This window comes from Odontesthes bonariensis, chromosome 7 (genome assembly GCF_027942865.1).
Source record: "Odontesthes bonariensis isolate fOdoBon6 chromosome 7, fOdoBon6.hap1, whole genome shotgun sequence".
NCBI lineage: Eukaryota > Metazoa > Chordata > Actinopteri > Atheriniformes > Atherinopsidae > Odontesthes > Odontesthes bonariensis.
This window is the reverse complement of record NC_134512.1, coordinates 39022486-39043127: the sequence shown is the minus strand read 5'-3', so window position 1 is coordinate 39043127 and position 20642 is coordinate 39022486. Positions and strand designations below refer to the sequence as shown.

At 41.6% G+C, this 20642-nt stretch overlaps 1 protein-coding gene across 1 annotated transcript; it reads left to right on the top strand.

Annotated features, from left to right (window-relative positions):
* The first annotated feature begins 3434 nt into the window (after nucleotides 1–3434).
* LOC142384915 (uncharacterized) lies at nucleotides 3435–10547 on the top strand. The gene is made up of 4 exons (XM_075471220.1): nucleotides 3435–3452; nucleotides 4509–4638; nucleotides 4807–5940; nucleotides 10185–10547. The coding sequence occupies exons 1-3, from the start codon at nucleotides 3435–3437 to the stop codon at nucleotides 5841–5843; spliced, it is 1185 nt and encodes a 394-aa protein (XP_075327335.1). The 3' UTR covers nucleotides 5844–5940; nucleotides 10185–10547.
* The last annotated feature ends 10095 nt before the right edge of the window (nucleotides 10548–20642 follow it).

Below are 20642 nucleotides of genomic sequence, written 5' to 3'. Positions count from 1 at the left end.
AATAATTGCACAAAGTATTTTACATGACACAACCGTCAGCAGTGAGCCAGTTTTCCAGTTGGTCCGTCCAGTTTGTCGTTCTCAGCGTGCGCCAAGTTACAAATTTCGACTGGTGCACGACGCCGCGCCGCCTTTTCAAGCCGCGCCAGGCGGAAATGAGCGACCTGTTGAAGCTCTGACGGTTGAACCTCTGCAGGATCTTTTTCTTCTTCAGGGTCTGACTGGTTCAAACTGATACAGATGCTCTGTTTTTTAAAGGGATACAAGGTAGTATAGCGGCAGTATAGCGATCTCTATTGGTCAACCTGAAATTCTACACTGTCGTAAAATGCCCACCTTTGTATTATACACATCCACTAACTAAACATCGTGGCGAATGCTGCCGTTGTGTTATTTAGTCAGTCCAGTTAGGTCATCTGATTCACAAGTGTAGACTGCCCACGTAAGATACTATAATCAGAGATTTTCTGAAGAGAGAACTCAAGATAATATGCTATAATCCTGTTGCTGGAGGAAGTGGCCGGGGACAGGGACGTCTGGGTTTCTCTGCTCAGGCTGCTGCCCCCGCGACCCGACCCCCGGACAAGCGGCAGATAATGGATGTATGGATGTATGGATGGACTGTTGCTGATCTTGAATGGGATTCTTCCCTCATCATGGTGTATTCGTGGAGTGATTCCTTTGTATTAGCAGACACTTACAAAAGTTACATCTTAGACGCAGGCACTACCAACATACACGCCGCAATAAACGCAGACTAGCTCTACACTATTCCTATTACAATCATAATCCGAACAAATGAATCAATTTTCATGTGTAGATAACAATTCTTGTTCGTATCAAAACGCTATTCTTATTCTAATCAGGTCAGTCCGTGTATTTCTGAAGCTAGGCTACGTCTTGAACTCAGGAGGAATTAGAGCACCATCATCACCTGTCTCTTTACAATGTAAAACGCAGATCACTATGGTAGATGAACAAGATCACGCTTGGAGAAATTTCACAAAGATGGGAAGTGCCAACATCGAACGTTTGATATTCAGTCTGTGAAAGGCAGAATATGAAACGCTTGGTGTTGGCTCTTCAACGCAAGCGAACACATAGCCTACAACTACAGCTAGCATACAGTACCTAGCTAAGTGCCGTAAACACAAACGACTCTTCTCGCGCATCACGACACTTCAGAAGCGGGTCGCTCCTGCCGAAGTTACATATGGGATTTTCAGCATACAGACCCCTGTTGGGAGCGAGACAGGCTTCATTCGCTTACCATTGACTTGTTTAACCTTTGGTAAACTCCTGAAGGCTATAATTTTAGGTGAAAATGCTACCTAGTGCCCCTTTAAAACAGTCACTTGCTGTTTGCTCAGCTGTTGTCATGGTGAAGAAGCCATTGAACAACCCCAGGCAGGAAGGGGGGGGGGGGGGGGGGGGGGGGGGGCAGGGCAGGGCAGGATGAGCACATCCTCCGTTTCCTTCTTCTGAACAGAGAACTGATGAATCTGAAATATCAGTTAATAATTGTCAAAATAAGAATTTGTCATAGTTTAAAGGTGCCATGGCATGAAAATAAATGGAGGCTTTTATATATTTTTATAGGCTTTAGTGGTCCCCTAATACTGTATCTGAGTTTTTTTCCCCAAAATTCTGCCTTGGTGCAGAATTACAGCCAGTCCCAAAAATGAGCTTTCCTTAGGATCCTCAGAATGAGCTGTTTAGGGTCTGCAGCTTTAAATGCAAATTAGGAGGAGAAAGGCGGGGCAAAGATTGCTCTGGTTTGCAAAGATGCACGTAGCGCGAGTCATTTCAATCAGGGGAAAAGCAGATATCTGCGCGCCATAACACCAACAGCAGGACGGCTATCAAAACAACAAATAAGTACACAACACTCGCGTTACAGTAAATGAGGTGTCCACTCGCATACCTCATGCTATTTACCGTTACATTAGCGACAGTGACTGAGCTATTAGCTGCAGAGCTAACGACAGACTGACCGTTTTGACTCTGGAACCATGAATGAATCATTATCCTGATGAAATGCACTGAATTTGCGGATTCATTGTTCTTCAGGAAGCTTGAAGTCGGGGGTTTTGGTCTAAAATGAGAGAGCTAACCATCTCATGGGCATGCAAACACCTCCAACAGCCCAGTTGGCAGAGATAAATCGGATCTTGATCTTAATAAGAGCTTGCTAACATGACACACGCATACCTGAGGCTATTAGCTGCATAGCTAACGATACAGACACTTTCTTGTGGTAACAAGCTATGTAACTATACTGTACATACAGGCAAGCAACACAATTATAGAGCGTTAAATTACTTACTTGTCCGAGGTCTGTAGTTGGACCAAAGAGAGTTTGTACTGATCCAGGGTTCATTTTCAGACATTCGTCAAGGCCAGCTTGGCCCAAGTTCTGGAAACATTCGTCGGTGAAATGTTTGGCGCACACATACACAAATCTCTTCGGTTCTGTCGTCACTTTCCCATAAAAAACTAAATCTGTCCACTGGCTCTTTAGAGGTTCTGATGCAGGAGCTCTAAACAGATTTTTTACATCCATGTACAGAGCAATGAGCTGGCCAAAGAGCTGTGGGCGGGGAAAGGCAGTTTATTGGCTCTGGGGGGAAGCAACCTCCACGTCATATGAGGCGCTACGTCATAAGCGGCGGCTTTCCCGATCAGGCCATCTGCATGGTCACATTACCAACAGCGGAGAATAATTTCCAGTGCATGGTTTAGGTCTATCGTCACTTTTAGCCACTGGGGGACCGCAGGCAGGCTAGAGGAACTCATATTAATGTTAAACAACCTTAAAAAGTGAAAATCTCATGCCATGGCTCCTTTAATGTATAACTTTTTTTAGGCTAAAGTTAATTTGACACGAGATTGTTGTGTTGTTACGGTTCAGAAAGAGGACTTTTATGATTCTAAGGACTAGCTTTGTTTATTTGCTGCTTCTTTGACCTTTGATCCCCAAAAACGACGCCTATGAAACATCTTTCTCAGATACTCTAGTTTCACCAGTAGATCTTAACACCAGTGTTATATGGAGAACTGCGTGTCCATCAGGGGAACGCTAACAGCTCAATAAAGGGAGTGGACTGGTCATTTGATAATATATGAGGTCCCAACTGGACATGTTCCTTCCACAACCTGACCTCCACTGAGTGGAATGTAATGGATTTATGTACTTTATCCTTAAAATAAGGAGAGTGTGCTTTTTCACTTTATCTTATCTGTCCCAAAGGATCTTGAACTTAAAGGTCCTCTCCCAGACTGTCTTTGTCAAACATACTGTTTTGGCTGATGGACATGAAACAATGATGGGGGCTAATGAATATCTGATGCTACAGGTGCTCGGCGGGATAAACAGATGACGAAGGAGGAACGTTGGCAGACATTTTGTTTTTCTCAACCACTACAGATGGAAAATGACTTCTTCAGAAGAGGTGAGACGGTTTCATAATGATATAGTTTCCAAAAATGTTTTCTGGTCGATTACATATCGGTCACCTGCGTTAGTGCTACAGACCTCTGAAGAGGGAGAATGTTTAGGTTTCGGAGTTGAGGATGAACCCATGATGCTCTAATATCCCTGTTTCTGATGGGATGATCTTCAGTTCTCAATATTTAACAGGTTGTTTACCTGCCTCAGTGTTGTAGTGTCCATCAGAGTCCTCCTGATGGCAGATCTGAATGGAGATATGTGCAGTATCCCACTGTGTAACTACAAATTCATTCAGTATTCAGTTTGACTCTGTTACCGGATCAGTTAATAATCTATATAAAGATATTACCAAAGATTCATGAACTCAGGATATTTCCATGTTTGTCTGGTCAGTTTCAGTCATTTTGTGTCATAGATCTGTTATTATAGAGGTGTTTCTATCTAATAGCAGTGAGAAGGAGTTGGCTCATGTTATTGAGGTGCTAAATACATATAAACTTTGTTCTTCATGATCTCTTTTTTTTGGTCTCTTTAGGAGTTTAAAAGTCCAAATACAGTGGAACCTAACTGCCTTCAGGATAATGATGAAGCTCTGTCAACAACAGCAAACAGAGATAAACCACACAGCTGTGACGAGTGTGGGAAGTCTTTTAATCAGAAAAATGAATTAATATCACACCAACATATCCACAATGGAGTTAAACCTTTCAGTTGTGGACAGTGTGGGAAGGCTTTTACTTGGAAACATCATTTAATAACGCATCAACATATGCACAATGGAGTTAAACCTTTCAGTTTTGGACAGTGTGGGAATGCTTTTACTGATGAAAGTGCCTTAATAACGCATCAACATATCCACAATGGAGTTAAACCTTTCAGTTTTGGACAGTGTGAGAATGCTTTTACTGATGAAAGTGCCTTAATAACGCATCAACATATCCACAGTGGAGTTGAACCTTTCAGTTGTGGACAGTGTGGGAAGGCTTTTAGTCGGAAAAGTTCCTTAATAACACATCAACGTATCCACAGTGGAGTTAAACCTTTCAGTTGTGGACAGTGTGGGAAGGCTTTTAGTCGGAAAAGTTCCTTAATAACACATCAACGTATCCACAGTGGAGTTAAACCTTTCAGTTGTGGACAGTGTGGGAAGGCTTTTAGTCGGAAAAGTTCCTTAATAACACATCAACATATCCACAGTGGAGTTAAACCTTTTATTTGTGGACAGTGTGGGAAGGCTTTTACTCAGAAAAGTGCCTTAATGACACATCAACATATCCACAGTGGAGTTAAACCTTTCAGTTGTGGACAGTGTGGGAAGGCTTTTACTTGGAAACATCATTTAATAACGCATCAACGTATCCACAGTGGAGTTAAACCTTTCAGTTGTGGACAGTGTGGGAAGGCTTTTACTGATAAAAGTACCTTAATAACACATCAACGTATCCACAGTGGAGTTAAACCTTTCATTTGTGGACAGTGTGGGAAGGCTTTTACTGATAAAAGTGCCTTAATAACACATCAACGTATCCACAGTGGAGTTAAACCTTTCAGTTGTGGACAGTGTGGGAAGGCTTTTACTCAGAAAAGTGACTTAATAAGACATCAACGTATCCACAGTGGAGTTAAACCTTTCATTTGTGGACAGTGTGGGAAGGCTTTTACTGATAAAAGTGCCTTAATAACACATCAACGTATCCACAGTGGAGTTAAACCTTTCAGTTGTGGACAGTGTGGGAAGGCTTTTACTGATAAAAGTGGCTTAATCACACATCAACGTATCCACAGTGGAGTTAAACCTTTCAGTTGTGGACAATGTGGGAAGGCTTTTACTGAGAAAAGTGGCTTAATCACACATCAACGTATCCACAGTGGAGTTAAACCTTTCAGTTGTGGACAATGTGGGAAGGCTTTTACTGATAAAAGTGCCTCAATAACACATCAACGTATCCACAGTGGAGTTAAACCTTTCAGTTGTGGACAATGTGGGAAGGCATTTACTGATAAAAGTGGCTTAATAACACATCAACGTATCCACAGTGGAGTTAAACCTTTCATTTGTGGACAGTGTGGGAAGGCTTTTACTCAGAAAAGTGGCTTAATAACACATCAACGTATCCACAGTGGAGTTAAACCTTTCAGTTGTGGACAATGTGGGAAGGCTTTTACTGATAAAAGTGGTTTAATGACACATCAACATATCCACAGTGGAGTTAAACCTTTTGGTTGTGGACAGTGTGGGAAGGCTTTTACTCAGAAAAGTGCCTTAATAAGACATCAACGTATCCACAGTGGAGTTAAACCTTTTGGTTGTGGACAGTGTGGGAAGTCCTTTGGTTACTTCTCTGCCTTAAAAACACATCAGCTTGTCTGCAATGGAGCACAAATGCAGTGATTCCCAGTGTGATGAAAATGTAACGACTCCACGTGGCTTTCAGAGTCACCAACAAAGCCACGGCAGAAAGAGACGATCCAAGAAGAATCACTGTGAGGTATGTACATCAAACCCTTATTTTCCCATCTACTGATGAGTTTAGGATTTAACTGAGCAAGAAGGCAAGAGGCTCCCATTGGAGAAGGACAGCGATGTTGGAGTTTTTTAATCCTAACATATTCAGATAGTTGTTTCTCCTTAAACAGCATGTCAGAAGTGTTCAATGTCATTTTAATGTTCGGTGAAATCAGAACCAAAGGGAATCAACAGTATAAGTAATGTCATGTTATATTGTGAAAGGAAGAGCATTATCAGATACTGGGTGGAGAGAATTCAACATGTTGGGACCAAACAGCTGTGTAGTCTAAATAAAACCACTAATTGATTTGTTAGGGGGCATAAATAGCCAATCCAAACCATCTATTCATTTTCATCCGCTTATCCGAGGTCAGGTCAAAGAAAAAATTGGTCCAGCTCTTGTATATTCTGGACCACATCCCACAAGTCTTTTTTTTCTGAATTCTATCCCCATCCTCCCTGGTAAGGTCTATTTGGGGGTACTGATATGGGCTGTTCGGTCTCTGTATGACCGGTGTCAGAGTTTGGTCCGCATTGCCGGCAGTAAGTCGGTCACGAGCTTTGCGTAGAGACCGAAAGAACGTGATCGCGAATACAAGCGGCCGAGATGAGTTTCCTCCGCAGGGTGTCTGGGCTCTCCCTTAGAGATAGGGTGAGAAGCTCGGTCATCCGGGAGGGGGTCAGAGTAGAACCGCTGCTCCTCCGCATCCAGAGGAGTCAGATGAGGTGGCTCGGGCATCTGGTTGGGATGCCTCCTGGGGCATCTGGTTAGGAAGCCTCCTGGGGCATCTGGTTAGGATGCCTCCTGGGGCATCTGGTTAGGATGCCTCCTGGGGCATCTGGTTAGGATGCCTCCTGGGGCATCTGGTTAGGATGCCTCCTGGGGCATCTGGTGAGGTGTTCCGGGCCCGTCTAATACCGTGTTTATTCCTCAGGATGCCTTGTAGTTCGGATTTCTCATCTTTCCACCTTCCACTTGAGCTATTTCCTCAAAAGCAGTTGTTGTTTCAACTGGAGGATTTGTTCTTGGAATTCTGTCTTTTGAACCCTCCTCTACCAAACCAAACCTTTTTGTGGCAATTCTGACAGTCGTGTTTGTCGTTCCCTGGAGTTTTCTGTCTGCCATGTCCTTCTTGGTAACTTCCAGAATACCATCCAGATAATCAGATTTGTGCCCTTCCTTCCCTTTGCCTCCTGGAAGCCCCTTTAACCATGGCTGGTGTTTTAAAGCACCTGTTGCTTGAGCTTTCAGGGCTTGGGGGTTCTTGCTTTTCTGGCGAGATTCCCGGCATGGCTCCTCATGTCACCTTTCCCTGCAGTTTCATCTCAGCCAGGTGGATTTCAGGCCTATGGGAGTGTTTGGAGATCTTGCCACATACCATATTTTCTGCACTATAAGGCGCACTTAAAAGCCTATAATTTTCTCAAAAAACAAAAGTGTTCCTTATAACCCGGAGCGCTTTATATATGGATTAATTCTTGTTGTGCTTACTGACCTCGAAGTAATTTTGTGTGATACACGGCGCTCTGTCAAAATGTTTTAGTAAGACTTTGGTAAACTACAAAGCCGCACCGCAGCATTACGGCTACAGTAGTCATGAGCGTAGCGGTAGCGGAGTATTATATATTGTGCTTCACCATAATATTACAGTGTGTGTGTATAAGGACCCAAAAATGGCATCTTTCAAGAGACACGCTTACGACGCGGACTTCAAACTAAAGGCTATCAGTCACGCAGTAGAACATGGGAATAGAGCAGCTGCAAGAGAATTCAATATTAATGAATCGTGGGAGCAGTGGATGACAGAAGGCAAACTCACATTCACCAAGGGAGGGAGACAGCGCGGGGCGACTCACGCTACTATCTGCCAATGGATGGTGGATGCCTGGGCTAAGGTATTAGTCTCATCTGTGGTCAGAGCTTTCACGAAAGCCAGAATCGTCACTGAACTGCCAGGTAACAGCAACGACACGACTCTGATAATGACGAGATGGATCCGGGCATGCTGGATGCCGTAATCGCCCAACTGTTTAACTCGGACACTGAAGATGATGAATTTGAGGGATTTGTGGACGAGGAATGAACTGAAAAAGTGTGTGCATTGTGTTCAATTATACGTGTTATAACTGAACAATTTTGAGAGTTATTGTGAATACGCTACGGTTTGATTTAGCGGTATCAGACTTTTTTTTACATGTTACAACTGAGCAAGGTTGGGAGTTATTGTGAAGAGGTTTAATAAAGTTTGACTGACTGACTTATCTGACTGTTTTGTTTCGCTTAATGCGCCTTATAGGCCGGTGCGCTTTATATATGAAAAAAGATCGAAAATAGACCATTCATTGACAGTGCGCCTTATAACCCAGTGCGCTCTATAGTGCGCAAAATACGGTACATTAGGTTGTTTTGATGTAATTTGTGTGATCGCATGGCTTGTTGCATGCTTATCTGTCTTTCGGGGTGCTCAATTTCATCTCCTCTTGGCCTCTCTTCTGGTTATGTTTCTTTGGGAGTTTTTAATGCAGGTTTGCGTCCTCCCACACAAAAGCTGCAGGTTGAGTTGCTGCCCCTTCCGACCCGGATGCATCTGTCAGCTTTCCCTCCAGTTGATCCTGGTTTATTCATGGTCATCCACCATCCTAATGCTGGAATTCCCTGGCAAGGAATGGTTATCATGGTTGTAACGTGCATCTCTTGATACTCTTGTATACATCATCAGTGATAGTACCTTGGGTCATACAGGGTTTTGGGTCTTTCAAGTTAAACCCCATCCTCCAGGACCACCTGTTTAGATGTTTTTGCAAAAAGCATAACGTCCAGTCTAAGCCTTTTCTCTGATGTCTTTAGTAAAATTGAGCTGCTTCCCCAGGTCCACCCGCATCTGCTTGAGTATTCTGCCAGGAGCTGGGATGTTCTCCTGTTCTAATGAATGTTATCTGGTGTGATGATGGTTTGAAGAGTTTCCTGTTGTTGATGGCACTACAAATGGACTCAGTGACCACATCCAGCAACTGGACAGACACAAATCAAGATAATATGTGGTTCTGATGCCTATGCTGACCTCTAATGAGCAACACAGCTCCTAGGTTTAGAACTCACTGACGTCTAAAATCAAGAATCTGTTCTGTATGTTTGCCCCATTCCCGCCCACAAACAAATGGCCCAGGTGCTGAAGGCAGCTGCAGAAGCAGTCACCTCAGCTACTCTCTCTAGCAGACACCGCCCCAGGAAGAATCCCATCCCCTTTCTTAGGGCTGGAGAGAAGCCCCCATCCTGCCCGCAAACAAATGCATGTTGGCTGTCCACAGCCTCAGATTGGCAGCTGAAAGTGGACCTTGGAAAACAGTTCAAGGTCCCTGAACACATCACCCAGACGAGACAAGACAGACAGACTTGCTTATTCACTCAGACGCCACCAAGCGGGTGATCATGTCGGAGCTAACTATGACCCCAGGAAGATCACTGATGATGCATCCCAGCGCATCCTAGAGATGTTTCTAAACTCCTGGACGTCTTTGGACCTTTCATATCTCGATCTCGACTAAAACGCCTCTTCAAGCGGTCTCTGTTTGCTTGTTTGGTTTGGTTTAGGATTTCGATGCCAGATTATTGGCACTTCAAAGGGGAAGATACCGCACACTCTTGTCCATCATGCTGAATTTATTGTACAAAAACTTTTTGTAAAAACTTGAGAAAGGCCACACTGGCCGAAACGTTGTTTGTACAATAAATTCAGCATGATGGACAAGAGTGTGCGGTATCTTCCCCTTTGAAGTCAACTAGTACCCGCTACCTGCACCTCGAATCTTCTGGTGTGCGTTGGTTTCTTCCTCCTAAAATAGATTATTGGCACTAACAGAGCAGAAGCACCACAGTTTGTTTTCATTTAGCTAAATCAGTAAAGTAAACACAGCCCAAAGTGCAGAAATCAGGACATTTCCTCAGAAAAATTGTGGAAAGTATTTGTTCTTTGTGCTAAGAAGGAATTTGACTTCATCAGGCATCAAACTGTGATCTGTTTTCTAACTGAATGCTCCCAACTTCTAGTTTTAACCTCCAGATATTAGACTGAAATCAAACTCTTAGCTTTCAGTTTCCTACAACATTGGCAGATGTCTGTCTTCTTCTTCGGTGGTATTGGTTGAGTTCAGAGCCGGTGTGTTCATTGTAAAAAGCAGCAGGACACCCTGACCTTCCCTGTCTTTGTGTCTTTGTTGTTTCAGAAGCAGAGCGGCTCAGATGGAGCCAGTTCTGAGCCCTGTGGGCACCGTCCCAGTGGTGAACAGGACTGCTGTCAGCAGGGTGGCTCATCATTCACCACTGCAGCGGACCTCAGAAGACAGCAAACAATCCAGCGCAGACAGAAATCCTTCAGCTGTGGACACTGTGAGAAAAGCTTCCCATCAGCAGGTCAGCGCACGCTTCACGAGCGCGTTCACACTGAGGAGCAGCTCGGCCGCGGCACCAGTCGGCCCGCTGCTCAGAAGCCCTCCCACCCTGAATATGAACTGTTCCACTGTTACCGGTGTGCTGCAGTGTTCGTCTCAGCATCTGCTCTGTCTAAACATCAGCAGGGTCACCAGGAGCAGGAAGAATTCCCAACATGAAATGGCTGCAACGCACTCGCTGCGTCTGAACGGACAGAGAGAGCCTCTTCTGGGCCAAACTTCAGACTTTAAAAGCCACAGTTCAGAACTCATTTCCTCTGAAAGTTGTAATGTGCCACAATAACAAGAATCTGTGAGAAAAAAAAGATTAAAAACTGTTTCTATTAGTATCTGGAAGCTTTCCTGGATGAACAGAAATGGTTTTATTACTGCAGGAAGAAGCATTTCTGACTTCTTCCCAGCAGAACGGTTGTATTACACAATGTATACAGATGCAGTTTGGAGTTCCAGTGAGATGACTGCTATCTCCAGCTCTGACCACTAGGTGGCAGTAGTTCAACGATGTTACCTGAAGCTTTCTCAGCTCACATGGTCACATTTGAAGTGCTGTCTCTGATGGTCTTTGTATTCTTTGCTCTGATGAGCTCCCCGTAAGTCTTGGGGGGCTGCAGTGAGACTGTGATGGTGGACCAGGTAAAAACTCGGCTGCATGGATCAGAGCAGAGGTCCACACATGTGATGGAGCAGAAACCTAAACAAGTTGACAGGATTTAACATGAAATAACTTCACCAGGATAGTGGCAAAGAGTCTGTTTTCTGTTTTTATTTCTTATTCATTTTGTCACAGAATACTAATTAAATAGTTTTTGCTTTAAATACCCACCGCTGTGCATCATGGGCGCGTGTGCTGGCTGGAAAAAACCTTTTTGTCTTAAAAGTCTAAACAGTCTCACCATGACATTTAGAAACAATATTAATGATAACATCTACTGTAAATACATCCATACAATGATAGTAGAAGTTTTTACTGGCTTTTTATTTGTATTTATCTTTATTTAGTCTGACTATTTGATGATTTTTAAGTTGATGCATTTTAATATTTTGTTGTCAGATCGTCTTCATTTTAATACATTTCAGTTTATTTCCTTTTGATTTGTTTTCATTTCATTCCTTTTTCTCGTCATGATTTTTCTTTCTTTGTTCTATCCCTGCATCAGTTTGTCCTTTATTTTCAGATTTCAAATTTTATTTTATTTCATTATATTATATTTTATTCTTCTCTTTTCAATTTTCTTTTTATTTCATAATCTTTGAATAACTGTCTTTTTATATTCATAAATATTTTACATTATTTCATGTCATTCTTTCCTTTTCTTTTCGAGGTAACTCAACCCCGAGAAAGAGGGGTAACTGTAGCCTGTTTCACAAAGAGAGGTAACTTAAGCTCTCGGTCAGTTACCGTAGTAACAGACTCTCTGAACCTAACCTGGTCGGGACCAGGTTTTACTCAGTGAACCTGGAGTTTCTCTCTGTCTCCGCCCTCTTTCAGCCATCTGATTTCCTCATTCATTCAGTCAGCAGAGCGAGTTCTTCTACTTCTAGAAGTCCATCAGGCACAGGAGGAGGCGACTTTTTTCACCAACATGTCCTTTAGACAACGATCCCGTGGATGAAGGAGCAGCATTACTGCGCAGAGAAATAAATATTCGTCTGAGATGGTTATCAGACCATCATAGATGTTTTTGCATTTACAGACAATTATCTTTTTGAGCGGCACCATCAGAATTTAAAGAAAAAAAAGACATAAAAGACAAATAAATATTTGTATGATGTTGAGTTGTAAATACATGTATTGTTTTGTGATCCCATATATACTCTGTTTTTGTATCGATCAAGAGTTGTAAGAAAAGTGTGCCTTGTTCATTTGTGTTAAGGTCGTAAATTCCTTGTTAGGAATGCGGCCTGAAACGTGACACCCCCTTTCCTCTCAGTTGAGAGTTGTTGTACACACCCACTTCTGAATAAAATAGAGGAGGCGTGAGGAGATGGTCAGAGTTGATCAGGAAGAAGCTGTGAAGGCTCTCCTCATGAGTTAAAAGTCCTATAACGTCTCTCTCTCTCTTCTTTATGAAATTGTAGGTATTTGAACCTGACATATGAATAGGCTTAAAAAAGAATATTCTGCTTAGGGCCAGCTGCTCTGCCTCCCGTTAGAGGTGGCGGTGCTGGGCAGCACCCGTTTTACAGGCATCTGCCTTCTTTCTGTTGGCTGAGTAGAAGTCTGTGTTAGTTTAAAAGGCTTAATTATTTAACAGAACATGATATAGATGAGAAGACACAGTTTATGTGTGTGAAAACAGCATTATGTTGGGAATAAAATAACTGCAGTCAAATAGCCACTTAATATTTATTTTATAGTGTAAAACATGATCAGAATGAGGAACCTCGTAACTCAGAGTTTGCTGAACCTGCTTTGTGAAACGGACCCCAGGACAGTTGATCGTTTTCAACCAGGAAAACATGGATGGAAAGTAAAATACTGTTCACTATTATTCTACCTGATGCGCTACAGATGTTCATACTTTTCAGTGAATAAACACCATCTTTTCAGATTAATTTGATTAATTGTGTTATTGCTTTATGTCACTTCATTATACTTTAACAATTATTATTTTACACCTGAGCTACCGAGAGTTTTAAGGTGCTTCACATTCCATTCCATCACAGTGTAGGAAATGTGTCCCAAAATGCATCCCCTCCGTAGAATCGTTACCTTCATGTCGTGGAAGGGTTTGTGTATCCACATAACCCTACAAGCTGTGTTGTCCAGGGTCTTAGTCCCTGATAGAGTCTCCCATGGCAGACTGGTCTCTGGAAAGGGCTCAGACTGAGAGCCATTCAAAGACGTCAGCACATGTGTAAGAGAGTCACCTCCCCTGGAAAAGGGAAACTGGGGCAACCCCACGGAGCCAGGCCTGGGTTCGCCGGCAAGCGCCTAAGAAGAAACAGGAGAACACCCTCACATTGGCTCACCAACCGAGGGAAGGATATTCAAGGTCGGGTGCAATATCAGCCGGGCGACAGGCGAAGGCGAGGCCTGAGCAACAACCATCCACAACTCAATCCTGCATGGAGAGAGGCACGTTTATTAAAACATACACATTTATTTCTGCTGAACCAAAAGGCAGGCTGGAGATTGTGTAAGCACGTGGAACCAAACCACAAATATGTTTTGGAGTTGCATGACAATGCGTTTATGGGAGGGAATTCATTACTTTCTATGGGAGGACTCATTTTCTGTTGTATGTGGAATACATAGGATGAACTGTACATTTAGGAGGCCGACACAAGATTCCTGCTGATAAGGTTTAATCTGAGAATGATGTATTTATGCACACTGAGTTATTTAACATCACAGAGGATGGAGACTCCCACAAACAGGTGGAACACAAAGGCTGAGAAATGTTTAAACTGGATGCGGACGTGTTTCTACATGAAGGTCCAACTTGTTCATATTTCATCTGATTTTATTCTTCATTCATTTAGTATTTATTATTCTCTGTGAATTTAAAACTAAAAAGAGCTGCAGCAAAAAGAATGACTACTTAACATTTCAACAGCAGACAAAAATTAATTTTCAAGCATTTCTTTCAAGAAACAAAACAAGTTCAGGAAAAATCTCTGGGTTAGGGTTAGAAAACATCACGTTTGGGGCTGAAATACATTCTTTTTACGGTGTAATGTTAAAGGGGAAGTTTTTTAAACCTGGACCTTATTTCTGGCATAAAATACGTTAATCTACTCACCAATGCAGGTCTCTCAAGTCTCACGAATTGAGCGTGAGACACACGCATTTCACGCCACACATCCCATTTCTCACGCTGAAAAATGATCAACTTCGTCGCACAGAAATTCTAATGGACGATACTATAAACAAGTCACTGGCAGGTTACCGTGCGCTCGTACAGCTCAGAACTTTTTTTTATTTATTTATTGAAAGTTTTCATGAATAACAAAGCATACTGACAGTCAAAAAATAAAATAAATAATATAACATAAAATAAAATAAATAATAGCAAGAGAGAGAGAGGAGGGCCTACATTACATTAAATCAAAGCTACACATTATTTCAATTAGCCTGTCGCTCTTTTTACTCTTCATACACTTTAAGGATTTACTGTATAAAGACCACTCATTTTTAAATGCGCTGAACACAGGACTTGTCTTTGTACATTTACATTTGTGTAAGAGATATTTTCCTAAACAGATGACGACGTTGATCAAGAGTTCTATGTTTTTATCTTTGTGTAAGCACCCATATTTAATTACATTCAAGTCAAAGAGAGGAACGGCTGGAATGTATTCACATAGCCAGTCGTACACATCATTCCAAAAAGTGTTACTGTACATGCACAGGAAAAATAAGTGATCAGTGGTTTCTACAACTTCACAACAAAATATGCAATTGTCAATGTCAATATTAAACCTGTGGTTGAGAAGCTCCCTTGAGGGGTATATGTCATTAAATATTTTGAAATGTAGTTCTTTTGCCTTGGGAGGGATTGGTAGATTTAAAGAGAGTGTACGCAGCTTTTTAAGAGTATGTGAGTCAATATTTTGGAGATTGTTTTTACATTGAAAAGGAAATAAGTAAGATGTGAATAGTCCACGTATAACTTTATTAGAAATATTTTTACTTATAAGGTCAACTTCACCAATTCTTAAAATACTAGGAAGGTCTGGAGTAGAAACAAAAGGTGTTGAGTTTTGGACCATTGACAGAAAAGCAGGAGGGAGACATTTCATGATCTTGTTGTATTGTTGTCGGTTGCATTGAAAGTTGTGTTTTAAACAGAAATTATCAAAAGGTAAGATATTTCCATGTTCATCTAGCAGGTGTGTTGTTGACCAGATGCCCCTCTCCAACCATTCGCCAAAGAATATGGATTTGTTTCTGTGAAGGATATATCTACAATTCCAAATGGGTGCGTTGTGTGGTGTAAAGTTGTGTTTGTACAGAAGATTCCAGTACAGGAGGACTTGAGAATGAAAAGAGGATAGTTTCACAGGCAACTTATTTGGGATGAAATCACAACGCAAGAGAAAATGAATACCACCAAGTTTTCTAAAGATTTCCCTAGGGACACAAAACCAAAAACTGTTGTTATTAACAAGGAATGATTTTAGCCATTTGATTTTTAAAGAGCCATTGATGCAATCAAAATCAATAGCTTGTAACCCACCATCTTCATAATTTTTCACCATGGATGACTTTCTTAAATAGTGGACTTTCCTTCTCCACATGTAGTCAAAGTTTAATTTATTTATGGCTTTAATCATTTTATTAGGAAAGGACAGAGAGCTAGCAGGATAAATACATCTGGAAATACTTTCCATTTTGGTTATGTAGATGCGACCATAGAGGGATAAGTCCCTATTTAACCACCTATCCAATCTAGATTTGCATTCATCTAATTTAGAGCATAGGTTTAGCGATTCACTGAGCTTCACATCATTTGTAATATGTACTCCAAGATATTTAACAGAGGATTTAATGGGAATGCCGTCAGCAGACGAGTGGGAGGAGTTGTGTATAGCTAGAAGTTCACATTTATTAAGGTTAAGTTGTAACCCTGAGGCATTTGAGAACTCTTTTATGTACTCTATGGCTTTTGGGACTTGTTCATGGTCTCTCAGGAACAAAGTGGTGTCATCGGCTAGCTGACTTATTTGAAGTTTAGTATTGAAACAGTCATGTGCTGAATTTCTGAATTTTTAATTAAAATAGAAAGGATTTCAGCAGCAATTAGGAATAAATAAGGTGAGATGGGGCACCCTTGTTTTATGCCTCTTTTGATGTTAAAACGAGGGGATGTACCGTTTGAAAGAGAGACAGAACTGTTGGTGTCATGGTAGATGCATTTGATTATGTTCCTAAAAAATGTTCCAAACCCACAGCGCTTTAGAGCCTGAAAAATAAATGAATGTTCAAGAGTGTCAAATGCTTTATAAAAGTCAAGGAAGAGAATAAAACCGTCATCCTGTATATAGTCATTATATTCTATTAAGTCTAATATCAAACGTACATTATTATGTATAGATCTGCCTCTCATAAACCCAGATTGTGTTTCGCTTATTATTTGAGGAAGACCGTTTTTAAGTCTATTTGAGAAGATGTGTGTTAGTAGTTTATAGTCATTGTTAAGGAGAGTAATTGGTCGCCAAGACTTTTTTCATCTTTACCAGGTTTGGGAATAAGTACTATTACACCTTGTTTCATGGTGTGTGGCAGTGACAAGTTAGTTATAATTTCGTTCAAAGTATGGAATAAGACATCCTTAATATCCTCCCAGAAATGTTTGTAAAAATTGGCTGTGAGGCCGTCTTGACCAGGTGAACGATCTGGTATTAAACATTGCATAGCTTTATCTAACTCCTCATGTGAGAGAGGTGCATCACAAGTTAGTTTGAAATCTTCAGACATCTGTGGGATGTGTTCTTTAATTTTGTCAAAAAGATGTCAGCTGCCTCTGGTGAGAAGTTGCTCGAGTATAATGAGTTGTAAAAAGTGAAAACCTCGTTTGCTATAGTTTTGGGGTCAGAACATTCAGTGCCATTTATTAGTCAAGTTTCTAAGTTATTTTTCTCCTGTCGCACCTTTTCTAGTCTACAAAAATAAGCAGAATTTCTCTCACCTTCCTCTATCCATTTGGCTCTTGACCTAATATAAGCGCCTTTGGCTTTTTTGGTATAGACGTTGTCTAGTTTAGTTTGTAAGTTAAGTAGTTTCCTTTTGTCTGAATCAGACATAGTGGGCTTGTTGCAGCATATATAAATTTCCCTTAATAATTCATTTTCCTCAAGTTGAGCAGATTGCTTTAATAGTTTGCTAAAGGATATAGAAAAGTTTCTGACTTTGTATTTAATATATTCCCATTTTGAAGTGAAGGATGACAGACTTTCACCCTCAGAGATGGCTCTGATAATGCTCTTTATCCCTATGCAGAAAACATCAGAATTCAAAAGATTGGCATTGAATTTCCAGTAACCTCTATTGCGTTTAACAGAATTGGAAGGTTTAAGTAGTAAACTTAAGAGACAGTGGTCTGATAAAGGAGCAGCGGAAACTGAACAGTCGCTGATAAGTTCTTTGAAACAGTCAGAGAGGAGCCAGAAGTCAATCCTGGACCTACTTGAGCCATCTGGCTTAAACCAAGAGAATTCTTTTTGATCTTGATGTAAGGAACGCCAAGGATCTATCAAATTGTGAAGGTTACAGAAATGACACAGATGAGGATTATAGTGGTGGTTAACAAACTTACTGGGGCAGCGGTCTAACCATTCATCATGAACCATATTAAAGTCACCCCCCAGTATAATGTTGTCTGTAGGGTAAATAAGTTTCATTTCTGTGATGATATTGCTGATTTCAGAGAGTAATTCCTTATTTTGGCTTAAGTTGTTGTGACCATAGATGTTTCCCAGAATAATAAAGGAGTGTTCAATTGAAAAAACACAAAGAATCCAATGTCCATCAGAGTCTTTTCTGGTGGTGAGAATTTTCCCAGGGAAGTTGTGCAGAAGAATAGCAGTACCAGCAGAGCGATTGGTACCGTGTCCAAAAATGATTTTGTCGCCCCATTGGTTAGACCAAAACTTTTCATCAGTTTCTATGGAGTGAGTCTCCTGCAGTAAAACAACGTTTGGCTTCTTATGTTTGCAAAAAAAAAAGACAGCTTTTCTTTTGATACTGTCTCTTAGGCCCCTTGCATTAAAAGAAATTAAATTAAAATCTTCTTTGAAAGAAAATATTAGACAGTAACAATAAGGTAGAAAAATAAACCTTTGAACTTGGAAGTAAACTTCAGGGAGTCACAGGAATAAACTTTTCCTGTAGGTAACTTGGCAAAAACGATTCCCCTTTAAGTGATTGATTCAAAACATGTCCCTCGATACTTTACCGAATTATGTGTCCTCAATGGCAACCCGTCGATGTAGCCAACCGACCCTTTGTAATAACCTTGCTGACCAGCCTCTCTTGCCGCCTTGATCAGTGGCCACACAGCCTCTCTCACCTTCTTGTCCTCCGGGAGAAGGTGTTCGGCGAATTTGATGTTGAGCTTCGAGCACACCTCCGAGCCCTTTGAGAGGCGCCACAGCTCATCTCGGAAGTGTCGCATGGTGAACTGTATGATGATCTGCCGGTGTTTGCCCTTTTCCTTTTGGCCTAAGCGATGCACGGAGTCGATGGCAAAGTTGATCTTTTCTGACCAGTGTGGGGCGATCTGTGCGATGACGTGGGAAACCCGTTCCCGTGTGTTTTCGCTATCCTTTTCCTTGAGCCCGCGGAGCTTCAGGTTCCATCGGCGTTTGTAACGCGCCAATTCCACCACCTTGTCTCGGAGGTCAGCGTTTTCTTTTTCCAGATTAGCAACTTTTTTTTTAACAGCAGCATTTTCCGATTTGCACATTTCGATTTCGTTGGCATTGAATTCGACACTTTTGGTTACCTCGGCTATGGTTGTGGTGTTTTCTTTTACTTGCAACTTCATGTCATGTAGCATAGCTGAGAGGTTGTTTATAGCTGCTAGAATGGTGGCATTGGTTCCCTCCGTTTCACTCGAGGTGGACTCACGCAGTTTCATTTTCTTCGCGTCAGTTTGGGTTTTTGTGGGCGTCTCGGGCAAAGGACGGGAATTCTTTGCAGTCGAAGTCTCCATGTCTTCCACAGGTGCCACGTTGTCGCAGTAATCATGCAGGGCCAGAGCAGCAGCAGCAGCAGCAGTTGATTTGGTCTTTTCAGAATCTGTGTCCATGGCCAGCTTTACAGTAGAATAAAAATATAAACTCTCGGACAATCCTTTAACAGAGCGAATGTTAAATTTACATATCAAGAGGGACTTGATTTCCAAAAGTTTGGGGAATGAACCGCGAAGAGCACTAGTTGGAGCGTGCACTCAGTTCGCCATCTTGCCGGATCTCTCACACCCCAGCCCTTCTCCGTACAGCTCAGAACTATAGCTCTGGTACAGCCGTCTTGATTTAGCAACCCATCGGCAAATCACAAAATAGAATTTCTCAGCCAATCAGAAAAGAGAATTTCTTGTTGCCGGGTGAGGTCTGAAATAGCTTTCAGCTGCAAGCAAGCTCGTTGTAGACGAGCTGGAGGTGGAAGAGAACCGTCAGGATCATCAGCAGGTCATATCTTCATTTATTTGAATCTTTTATTAGTTACTATAGTTTTCCTACTCTCTTTAAAAGATTAAAGTGTTCGTTGGAGTAGTAGGCCTAAATATTCAGCACACACTCTTTGACATGAGCAACTTAATGAAAAATGAAAAATATGTAGGAGTGTAATTAGGCTTCCGTGGTTAATTTTTTTCAAAGGTGACTGGTATGAACAGATTCCCAATAAGGCTATCTACAATTACCAAACTGGTATTAGTTCTGCCGCACTGAAATGCTGATGCAGAGAGGGTTTTTTCCATGGTGGGGCTCAATAAAACCAAGACCAGGAACACGTTGGCTCTGAATGGAACTCTGTCATCCATCATGACTGGGGAAATGGCTGACATTGAGCCACAGTGCTTTAAATGTGAGCCCCCAATATCAGTCATCAAGCATCAAAATCTGCCACAAACACTTCCGATAAGACATACATTTTTTTTTTTGTTAAGACTTCGCATAGGCCTACCTAAAACAATTTATTTTCAAATATTGCAAAATTTAGTGTAAAAGTGAAGATTTGTGATTTTGGTATAAATAAAACAATTTCTTTGTTCTTTAAGTAGCTAGTTTATGGCGATGGGATACTGCAAGGGACCAGCCCCCCCCCCAAAAAAAAAAACAACGAAAGAAACCCTGCCGCGCACATGGCCCGGCGCCTGCCCCACCCGAATCTCACTCCAAGCAAACTTGAAAACTTGAGAGCCCTGCCAATAACAGGATGCTATTTAGATCACTGAGATCCGCGTATATCCATATAACGGGAGAGAACAGGGCAGAGACAATACAGCCTCTAAATAAGGCCTAATGTCTTTATTTCACCAACACTTTAAGACCAATGAATGGTCGCGTTCATTCATTCATTCCTCCGAAGGACGCCAACTTTCACCAAAACTGTTATCAGTGAGAAGATGAACATATTTCATGCCAGAAATAAGGTCCAGGTTTAAAAAAACCGAACTTCCCCTTTAATGTATGTTTTCTGTCGCCCTCTGGTGGTGAAACCACAAACTGCACGATGTGGCTGTAATGAACACAGAGGCTGTTCACACCTGCTGCTGACATGAG